The sequence below is a fragment of the Cyrtonyx montezumae genome, unplaced genomic scaffold (genome assembly GCF_038088225.1).
Source record: "Cyrtonyx montezumae isolate F1298 unplaced genomic scaffold, pur_monq_1.0 scaffold_8, whole genome shotgun sequence".
Taxonomy (NCBI): domain Eukaryota; kingdom Metazoa; phylum Chordata; class Aves; order Galliformes; family Odontophoridae; genus Cyrtonyx; species Cyrtonyx montezumae.
The window spans coordinates 9,173,827-9,184,979 of record NW_027072089.1 but is presented as its reverse complement, the minus strand read 5'-3'; the positions used below and the strand labels follow the sequence as shown (position 1 = coordinate 9,184,979).

Sequence of the window (11,153 nt, the reverse complement as noted above, 5' to 3'; positions counted from 1 at the left end):
GGGCAACCCCTCCCCCCAGTATTACGGGGGGACACGGAGGGTGAACCTCTCCCGCTGCCGTCGGGGGGCAGCGGGTGGCGAGCGACGAGGGAGGCAGAGAGCAGCGCTATAGTATTTTCTTTTTTTTTTTTTTCTTTACTATGTTTACTTCCGACCTCTCCTTGTAGTAAGAGGAAAAAAAAAAAAAAAAAACCCAACCGCTGCTCCGCATCGCCTCTCCCCGGCCCCTTTTCTCTCCTCCCTCCCGCCCGGCTCCGGCTCGCAGTGCTCGGGAGGGGGGGCACGGAGCCCCGCAGCCGCCCTCTCGCGGCCGCCCTCCCCGCGCACGGAGCCGGGGGCGAGCGGGAGACAGAAAGAAAGAGAGAGAGAAGAGAGGGAGGGAGGGAGGGAGGGAGGGAGGCGGCGACGCGCACGGCGGGAGCGCGCACACTCGCGGGCCCCGCCGTGCTGCTCGTGCTCCCGCCCCCGCTGCCTCTCCCGCCCGCCCCTAGCCGGCGCTTTAAAGGAGGAAAGCAACTAAACTTCTATTGTACCGGACGGAGCGAGCCTCGCTGCCTTGGACCGTACAATCTGCCGCACGCCGGGAAGGCGATCCCTCTCTCCGCTGTGGTGTTGGGTTTTTTTTTGGTTTTTTGTTTTTTTTTTTTTTTTCATCGTGGTGGGAGGAAGAGATCTACGTTCTCCCGGCGTTTCGGCTCCTTTTTATTTTTTATTTTTCTTCCCCCACCCCCCAATCCCCCCGTCTTCTCTCCGGCGGTTCTTTTTATATTTATTTTTTCATCTCACATTTCCCGATTTTTGTTGTTCCCCGCACCGCCCGCAATTATCGCCTCGCTCCGTCTCGCAGCCGGCGCGTTGGAGGAGCCGGTGAGTCGCGGGGCTCCGCTTCGCCCATCACTCGATCCGCCGCGGTCGGGCTGTGACAGCGCGGGGCCGCGGGACCGCCGGTGCCTCCCGGGGCTCCCCATCCTTCTCCGTGCGCTCGGCTTGGAAATAATTTCATTTTTGGGGTGGGGGACGGTGGGGGTGGGGGGGAGAGCAGTATGCATTTGCGCACGCACTTATTGCATATATGCTTATTGCACGTATATACATATATATGTGTTTGTGTGTGGGGGGGTGAGGGGGTAGAAATGTATATATGATACGTTTGGCAAAGTTTTTGCCCGGCTCCGCGCACGGCCAGGTGGGTGGCTGGGGAGCAAGCAGCCCGGCTCTGTGCTGGGAGCTCCCGGCCCTTCCCGCCTGGCTCTCAGTGCCAGAGCTTTGCACCGGGTGAGAGCGGCGGCTGAAAGAGCCGAGTCCGAGCGGAGCCCCTCTGGAGAGCCGCGGGGAGACAGCTCCGGGCTGACCCCAAGGCGGACGGGGTCGCGGCTCCCTGTAGCCCCGCCGAGCTGGGGAGGGGATGACGTGAGGTGGTGCGTTTTATTATGATTTTTATTATTCTATTTATTTTATTTTATATATTATAAAAACTAAAAATCAAGCCGACGGCGCGGGGTGCCGGGAGGGAGCGCTGCGCGCCGAGGGGCGATCTCCCCCTCTATGGGAGTCGGGGGGAGCGGAGCTCCGCGGCTCCGAGCGCGGCTCACTCGCCCCCCCCCCCCCCCCCCCCCCGTGTCCCCCTCCCGCCCGCAGGCAGCAGCAGCCGCCGCGATGCCGCTCAGCGCCAGCCTCCCCAGCAAGAACTACGATTACGACTACGACTCGGTGCAGCCCTACTTCTACTTCGAGGAGGAGGAGGAGAACTTCTACCTGGCGGCGCAGCAGCGGGGCAGCGAGCTGCAGCCGCCCGCCCCGTCCGAGGACATCTGGAAGAAGTTTGAGCTCCTGCCCACGCCGCCCCTCTCGCCCAGCCGCCGCTCCAGCCTGGCCGCCGCCTCTTGCTTCCCTTCCACCGCCGACCAGCTGGAGATGGTGACGGAGCTGCTCGGGGGGGACATGGTAAACCAGAGCTTCATCTGCGACCCGGACGACGAATCCTTCGTCAAATCCATCATCATCCAGGACTGCATGTGGAGCGGCTTCTCCGCCGCCGCCAAGCTGGAGAAGGTGGTGTCGGAGAAGCTCGCCTCCTACCAAGCTTCCCGCAAGGAGGGGGGCCCCGCCGCCGCCTCCCCCCGACCCGGCCCGCCGCCCTCGGGGCCGCCGCCTCCCCCTGCCGGCCCCGCCGCCTCGGCCGGCCTCTACCTGCACGACCTGGGCGCAGCGGCCGCCGACTGCATCGACCCTTCGGTGGTCTTCCCATACCCGCTCAGCGAGCGCGCTCCGCGGGCCGCCGCGCCGGGCAGCGGCCCCGCTGCTCTGCTGGGGGTCGACACGCCGCCCACGACCAGCAGCGACTCGGGTGAGCGGCGCCCACGCGCGTTGGGGACCCGTGCGTTCCTCCTTTCCCCCGCTCGCAGGACCTCACCCCGCTCCCCCCCCCCCCTCCCCGCTTGCGCGCACCGTTCTGTTAAATGCCACGTTAGCGAGGCGCGCTGTGGGTTTCTTTCCTGGAAAAGCAGTTTTCCCTCCACCCTTTTGGAGGAAAGGAGTCAAAAAAAGAAAAAAAAAATAGAGGGAAAGAGGGAGGGAGAAACTTTCATAACGGGGTCAGACGCTGAGAGTCGGTCCCCAGCGCGGGCACGCTCCCCGGTGACACCCGTGGGTCGGGAAGGAATTAACTGCGGCCCGAGAGCCGCGGGGAGAATGCGGGCGGGGAGGTGCCAGTGAAAGTGGCAGCGAGGAGTGAGTGAACGGGGCTGGGAAAGTTTTAGAAATGCTTCCTTAGGTATTTGACAGCATGTTCCTCTCGGTCATAAATTTGAGTTGAAAGCGAGTTTGCTGCTCAAGCACTGCAGCCTTCAGGTTTTTTTTTTTGTTTTGGTTTTTTTTTGTTATTTTTTTGCTTAGATTTTCCACAAATTAGCAGATCAAGAGAGATTGAGAAAATGTCTGTGAATACACATGTGTGTTAAGTAAGCGCTCTTTTGAGGCGTGGCCAAAGCCTTCTAAATCCTTAATTAAGGGCAGCTTGAGTCTGGGAGCTTTATTGCGCTGCGCTGCTGACAGCCGAGGTTAAACTTTGCTGCTATCTCTGCGCTCGGAGTTACGCAAGAGCTGTGCAACTTTTGAAATCAGGGAGCCAGAGTTCCGAGGGCAGTCCTTGAAAGGCTGTTTCCTTAAGGGAAGGGCTCTGGGGTAGGGAATGGGGAGTCTGGCATAGTCGGATGGTTTTAAAGTAGCTTTGTCAATGGGTTCCTTGCTCCGTGGCTTGCAGTAACCCCTTGCCAGGCTGTCCTGAGAGTTTTTGCACAGATCAGCTCATGATACTATTTTTTCCCCATGCAGAAGAAGAACAAGAAGAAGATGAGGAAATTGATGTCGTTACATTAGCTGAAGCAAACGAGTCCGAGTCCAGCACAGAGTCCAGCACAGAAGCATCAGAGGAGCACAGTAAGCCCCACCACAGTCCGCTGGTCCTCAAGCGGTGTCACGTCAACATCCACCAGCACAACTACGCTGCTCCTCCCTCCACCAAGGTGGAATACCCAGCTGCCAAGAGGCTAAAGTTGGACAGTGGCAGGGTCCTCAAACAGATCAGCAACAACCGAAAATGCTCCAGTCCCCGCACTTCAGACTCAGAGGAGAATGACAAGAGGCGAACGCACAACGTCTTGGAGCGCCAGCGAAGGAATGAGCTCAAGCTGAGTTTCTTTGCCCTGCGTGACCAGATACCCGAGGTGGCCAACAACGAGAAGGCACCCAAAGTTGTCATCCTGAAAAAAGCCACTGAGTACGTTCTGTCCATCCAGTCGGACGAGCACAGACTGATTGCAGAGAAAGAGCAGTTGAGGCGGAGGAGAGAACAGTTGAAACACAAACTTGAGCAGCTAAGGAACTCTCGTGCATAGGAACTCTTGGACATCACTTAGAACACCCCCAAATTAGACTGAAATTATGATAAAATATTAGTGTTTCTACTATCACTCATGAACTACACCAGTCCATCAAGTATGGAACTATTGCAAGTGCATGCCGTGCGACTTAACTTGAGACTACACAACCTTGGCTGAATCTCCGAATGGTTTGGCCAGAACCTCAAAACTGCCTCATAATTGATACTTTGGGCATAAGGGATGATGGGACATTCTTCATGCTTGGGGACGAACTCTTCAACTTTTTTTCTTTTAAAATTTTGTATTTAAGGCATTTTTTTCTTAAGAGAATTCCAAAAAGAGTTGTCCCTGGATTGCTGTATATATTTACACGTCTTCTTGCCATGTAAATACCTTTAATAAAGTCTTTATAGAAAAATGTGCAACATTAATACACAACAGTTGTGGCAACTGGATTTATACTTGTCTTGAACTTGTGTGCCATAACATTTCACAACTTTGTTTTTTATTTAAATACATTTTTTTCTTTAAAAAAATGATTTTTATTTTGTTTTTAGATAAATAAATATTTGCCCAAAATATAATTAGCTAAATCCTGTGTAAAGACTTTCCTTTTGTTTTCCCCTGTTGTCAGTAGGTGCTTGTTTCCATGAGATCCCTCACTTTGTATAGCAGGGATCTTAGGGAAGTTGAAGTGGGTTTAGATGAGGGGAAACTGTAGTCCTGAAGCTTAGTGAGGAATTTGGCTTCTATTGTCTCTCTCAAGCCTCCTGTTAGTTCCAGCAGATGAAACCAGTGTTCTTGATGCTTTGCCCACTCAGCTATGTGCCCCAATGAAGGCAGTGGTGATTGTGGCCATCTTGCCCATCCATGATCTGCTCACTGAAGGTTAAGTGAAGCCACTGTTTATTTCACACAAGCCCAGCGTATGGCCTCTGCATTCTTTCCAAATAAGCTTAATTATGTTTTAGGGGCATGACCTTCATTCTGCACTGGGGACCTGGCTATGTATTTTGAGAACTGCTTTGTAGTGAACTCACCTTAATTGCTTCCTGTTTGATTTTGAACAGAAGTTTAATGGGATAACAAAATAAACCGAGGTGGTAAGTGTTGACGTAGTTGAAACAACAGAGCAGTTTCCCCTTTTAAGTGCTGAAATCAGCAGAGCTAACCTTCCTAGGTAAACACCCTAACACTATTAATGTGAATAGTTACGTAGGATTTCAGGGAATACTGAGTTCAAGGACAGGGAGCACACAGAACCACACTTGTAGCAGAGGAAAAGAAGAGAGATTTCTGACCAGTAGAATGTACTTGATAGACTCCCAACGTTTGTCTGTCTCTATTACATGGCTTTTACATTCAGGAGTTGTCGCATGATCAGCTTCAGGTGAACCATAAAGCACTTACCTGACACAACTCCAAAGATTGGGTTTGAACTTTTTCTCCCCTTTTTTCACCCACTTATCTCAGCCTTGGTCAAAACTTGAGCAAGAAATCAATTAACCCTTGGATTTGGAGGAAGAAACTGCTTTCAGAAAAGCTGAACCTTCTATTTGTCAATTTTCATAATTCCCACTGGATGCTTATTTGCTTGGCTTCTAACCAGGTGAGCAGCTGCCTGATTATTCCAGTGCAAGCAACCAAACAGGAACAGGGGGGTTGAGTCTTCTGCTGCTCTCAGGCTCAGAGCAGGGAGAGGAAGGGTGCGGGTGGACATGGGGCAGGGAGAGGAGATAGCAGCTTATGGTCAAAGCAGGTGCCGAAGGTTTCTGCCCTGAAAAGCCCACAATACAAGTCCTGACAATTGTGCATGTGGGACATTCAAAAGGAAATGAATGTCTAAATCCCATCTGATGAGATGCTTTAGATGCTGGGAACATCATTCTGTTAGAAATCTGGGGGAAAAAAATGACATTTTTGCTTCTATTTGCACTACCTGTATGCATATGAGTTCATAGAAGTGGCATAGTTGCATTTTTCAGTGTGTGATTCAGATATTCAGAACGATGTGAAAGTATTAACGTATCTGAAGTGTAAATCAGGACTTCTTCCAGCCCTGCATCACAAAGAAGTTCTGCCTTGTATTAAACAGGATAGTTTACTTTAACGTGGATTTGTCTGTAACCTATTCTGGATACTGGTTAGGAACAGAAGTCAGCCCTTGTCCAAGAATCTCTAAGTGCATCCCCATCCTCTGAAACAGTGTAGATCTATCCACCATCTTCAAAACACTCTGTCACCTTCGGACCAGTTTCATGTGTTACCAAAACTCCCTTGCTTCTTCCCGTTAAATGCGGTTAAGACCACAGTGATTAATAAACCTCTCCATATTTGTCAGCTTCTTAAATCATTTGGAGAATATATATTTTTTGTTCTATCTGCAGAAGCTCTTCAATCTGTTGATGCATACAATACTCTCAGTTAATTTCTCAAGTTCATCTTTCATTTGGGCAGCAGTTCCAGTTGCTGTTTCCTTATGGACAGAACACCAGATGATGAACATGACCCCAGATTGCCACTCCAGAAATGATTATGAATTTGTAGTATGAAGCTTCATATTTAATTATGTCTCTTACTCTGTAGGAGGATTTTGAGGTACCTAATTGATGTAGTGGAAAAAAAAAAGTGACTGCTGTTACTGTTCAGGCAAAGGGGTTTCCATTTTCTAGCTCAGAACAAGAGGCTGGGATGTTCAGAAGACACATACATCCCACAGGAATTCTCAGACTGGATTCAGTTAGTAATGCAATGTATATGGGCAGGGAAGTGTTGGGTTTTGCTGCTGTTTTGCAGCAATAAAAGGGATACATGTCTAAAAGAAGCCTCTCAGTCTTGAAACAAGCACTTATAGCACTTGCCAAACAGCTGTACCAAAACACTGCTCAAAATACAAGGAGCATTTTTAACTTCATCTCTTTGCTCCTTCACTTTCACAGGAGATTTCAAGCCACTTCTGTTCCAGAAAAACATTAGGCAAAATACGACTTTGAAGGAAACCAATCACAGTGGAAATAAAGTTATCATCTATCATTTAATTACATCGATTTTTAGAGTCCCAGCTTCACTTTTTCCTGAGTATAACTTCTGTCTTTACTAATAATCTGAATGGCACCAGCATACCAATGTGGAATGTAGCACTGGGATCTTTTAAAGCACCTTGTTGGCTTCATTCAGTCCCATTGAAGCGATGTCTGTGAGAATTCCAGGCTTCTTCAAGGGAAACAGGGCCGACCGTGCCAATGGAGGATGTTTTTGGAAGTTTGATCACCGCCTCTAAAGAAATCCCTTTCCTCGTCGCTGCTGTGAGCACTACTGCTTCTACAGCACTTTGCAACCACTGCAGGCAGTGGGAAGATGACAAGCATTTCATCAGAGCTGTATTAAAAGGAGAATTTCAGGCAAGCGGAATAGAATTACTGTGTGCTGGAAAAACGCCAGGCCACTTCAGTTAACGCCTGAATTTATTCAAAACGGAAGGTAGAGGTGGTTATTTTGCCTACAGAGATGAACAATCTTTCAATACGCTGGATTTTTTTAACTCATTTTTGGATTGATCTCTGTTAGAGTCATCTGCCAACGGATTATCAGAGCAAACCTGAAGGATATGGCAACCTAATGCAGCCAGACGGCTTGGGAAGAGACCAAGGATTTACTTCCCAGCTCACAGTTTTTGCTATTTCCTCGTTTTTAAAGGATGTCTGTAGGAGCTTCTGAAAAAGCACTCTGCTGACTGAGAACTAACCCTGGCTTCCCCTTGAGGTTTCCACGCAAACTAGGCTCAAAACCTGCCTAGCAAAAAGAAAAAAAAAAAAAAAAATACGCAGTTCAAGAAATGAGATAAATGAGCCACAAAAGCTGGATTTCATTTCCAGCATGAGTGTTTGACATTCACCAGCATTTATGTATCTTAGTATCATTTACTCATCTTGAGCATGGTTCTGCAATCACTGGGGACACGCAACTGACAGAATGTTGTCCAAGATTCAGAATGACAATGAGGAAGTAAAAAATCTTTTTTTTTTTTTTTTTATTTTTTCCCCTAAGTTTCCATAATATTCCTATTCAGCTTCTACAGTGAGCATCCTGCTGACAGCACTGGACTCAATGGTGTACATAATGGTACCCATGAAGAGGGTTACATTAGATCTCCATCTTCCTAGGAAATGAGGTACGTAAGGATACAACTGTTGGCTTGGATGGAGGAGCATCTTACTCCTTAAGCACTGTCTCCAGTTTGCAGTTTGCTGTACAAACTGCAGTTATTCCCTGCTCTGCATAAGCCTGGGAGAAAGCAGCTGGGTGAGTTAGTTCCTGGCATTATGTCCAGCTGATTGCATTCTGTTTCTAAACTCACTTTCAATGTATTTCTCCACATATTTTGCCATGGCTACTGTTTGTTGAATACATTTCCATTCAAGGCTAAACCTCTTTTGTAATCACGTATAATTTCCAGGCATCAATTATGTGGAATTATGTTTTCCCTACAGGATCAAATAGAAAAACAAGAAGAAATAAAGGATTAGGTGCTATGAATGAAGAGGTTTTAAAATATAAGCTGCAAAAATGGAACAATCTGACCGGTTCACAAAGAGTTCCAAGAAGAGAAATTAATGGAGAGCAATTCCCTGCTTGGAACTAATTAGCCCCATCAGCTCCTTTCATGTTAATTTATCCGTGATGAAAGAGGACAGAAATAGAATGAAAAAAAAAAAAAAAGAGCACACAGGAATTGTGTTTTATATACAACTGCTGCAAGTGGGCAAACAGGAACATTCTGCAGACTAAAGCTCAGTCCTGGGCACAACCCATAGATCTTGGTCTGGCCATAGGTTGCAGCTGTGGAGCATCACTCCTGTTTTGCAGCAAGTGGTTTTCTTCTGCACAGGGCTGCTTGCAGGATTGCAGCTGATGGAGCGAGAGCTTTTTTCCTCTTTTTATTTTTTCTCCAATTCCTCTGCTCGTCAACAATGTCAGAATCAAACAAACCTTCATGGGGCAAGTAGTGTCTCAGTGAGTGCTTAGCAGTGTCTGACACAGCATTTTTGGCTGGAGAACCAAGGCTGCGATGAGTTAGGTAGGGCAAGAGGGATCCTCTGTGTAACTGTGCAGAATGGATCTAAGGAAAACTTTTTTTTTTTTTTGCATTGAGGGTGCTGAGGCACTGGATCAGGTTGCTAAGAGAGGTGGTGGATGCTGTGCCCTTGGAGACATTCAAGGTGAGGCTGGACAGGGCTCTGGGCAACGTGCTCTAGCTGTAGATGTCCCTCTTAATTGCCAGGAAGTTGGAACAGATGACCTTAAAGGATTCCTTCTGACTCAATCAATTCTATGATTCTGTATCTGTTCCCAGTAGGCTCCCAACCAGTCTCACACTGCTGGGTTGTCACCTGAGATTTATTCAGTGCAATATGGGCAATGCTGTACCTAGAGTTCTTTGGGATTTCATTGGACTTCCCTAGAACCACTCCTTAAATAATTTGTTTTCATTCACATCATGAGAGTCACAAGAAATAATAGCTGTGTTCAGTATTAAGTGCCACATGGCTATCCAGAAAGAGTGCTTTCAGAAAGCTGCCATTAGAGTGTCTGAAAACAAGCAAGAATGGACTACAATATATCAAAGAGGCTGGATCAGAAAGTCAGTACTTTTCTATCTCTGTTGTCCACCAGCTTTTTGTCACTATTCCACACTTTAAACGACTTATAGGCTGCATGTTAAAATTGGGAATATCAAAGTGTAACTGGAGCCTAGATTGAAAGGATGCAACAAGATACACTGCAAGCACTGTGCTACAGCTCATGTTCCATGGTCATACACATTTCAGGAGGAAATCAAATTTGATTCATTCATTTCAGAGGAATCTGAGGAAAGGTGCTTCTCCCTTTCACAAGAAGAGGAAGCAGAACTGCACAACAATAGCTACAAGTTTGCTTTTAAATATTAGATTTTTCTTGCACTGTATAAATGTAGAATCATAGAATCATTTGAATTGGAAGGGACCCTTGAAGGCCATCTAGTCCAACTCCCCTGCAGTGAACAGAGACACCTACAGCTAGAGCAGGTTGCTCTGAGCCCCATCCAGTCTGACCTTGAATGTCTCCAGAAATGGGGCATCCACCAAACACGATGAGCAAAAGCAGAAAACACATTTAAAACAACAACAACAACAAAAAGATTTGCTTATATCAACCAAATGTTTTTCATTGACAGAGATTTTTTAAAAATCCATCAGACTTTAACAGCTCACAGTGGCTATAGGCACTGTGATTTGCAATGGATAGAGAGAAGAAAAGCCGTATTATTTTGATAAATTGTACTATTTTATAATATTAACTTGATCTGCAAAATTCCACTCATCTGGGATAAAGCAGTTTTTTCTTTGGGCACAAGTAAAACCTTATTATGCATTCTCATTATCATTCATCATTGTGGTAAAGATAATATTGTACTGTGAGTAGATTTCCACATATTGAAAAAATGTTAAAGGCTCTATGAATATCTTATGAAACAATGGCAAACTAAAATTGACATCAAAGTGATTCAGCTATGTAACATGTTATTCCCTCCCTGTAAAATTGGATTCTGACTGAAAAGCAGTTTCCTCCTTCTAAATTTGTGAAAGAGAGAAAAATGAATTTCCCGCCCTTATGGAACAAACCATCATTTTCCCACATTTAACAAGGGCAAAAGAATTCATCAGTACATGTGCTTCTATTCAGAATTTAAGTGTTGGTCTTGGGTACGTAATTAAAAATGAACCCACCTCTTCCCCATTCATATCAGTTTGATTCCCTAGAACTGAGAACGGAGCGTGACACCCATAGCAGTGATCACAAACTGCAAAAGCATCAATAGGGCTCCAGGGGCCAAAGTGAATGCCATGTGGTTATGATCTGCTTAGCAGTTGGAGTAAAGCATCTACACAGTCTGGTTACTGCCACTGAGCTCCACGCAGCTGCATCACATTGCCTTGATGTGTAGGTTCACGCCTTTCTTCTAATTTTTCAAGTATTTTTCTTGAAACCCATGGCCAAATTCTCATTAATGTCAGTGAACTGCTGCACAGGAAGGCTATGTCCTGGAAGATTTTAAGCTCAATTATGTTTCTCTAGAAGTTGAGAATTGTTCTCAACATCAAAGCCCTGGAGCATGTCAAATGGAAATGAAGCTGTGAAGGGTCTGCAGCACAAGTCTTAAGGGGAGCAGCTGAGGGAGCTGGGATTTTTCAGTCTGGAAAAGAGGCTCAGGGGAGACCTCATCACTGTCTA

General features: G+C 47.0%; 1 protein-coding gene across 2 annotated transcripts; it reads left to right on the top strand.

Moving 5' to 3' along the window:
• The first annotated feature begins 529 nt into the window (after positions 1–529).
• On the top strand, positions 530–4,474 carry MYC (MYC proto-oncogene, bHLH transcription factor). Of its 2 annotated transcripts, XM_065751862.1 has the most exons (4): positions 530–611; positions 848–867; positions 1,639–2,347; positions 3,334–4,474. In XM_065751862.1, exons 3-4 carry the CDS (start codon positions 1,657–1,659, stop codon positions 3,894–3,896), a joined length of 1,254 nt encoding a protein of 417 aa, XP_065607934.1. In that variant the 5' UTR covers positions 530–611; positions 848–867; positions 1,639–1,656; the 3' UTR covers positions 3,897–4,474. The 2 variants fall into 2 exon arrangements, with proteins under 2 accessions (XP_065607934.1, XP_065607935.1); XM_065751863.1 differs by lacking the exon at positions 530–611 and having other exon boundaries at positions 734–867.
• The last annotated feature ends 6,679 nt before the right edge of the window (positions 4,475–11,153 follow it).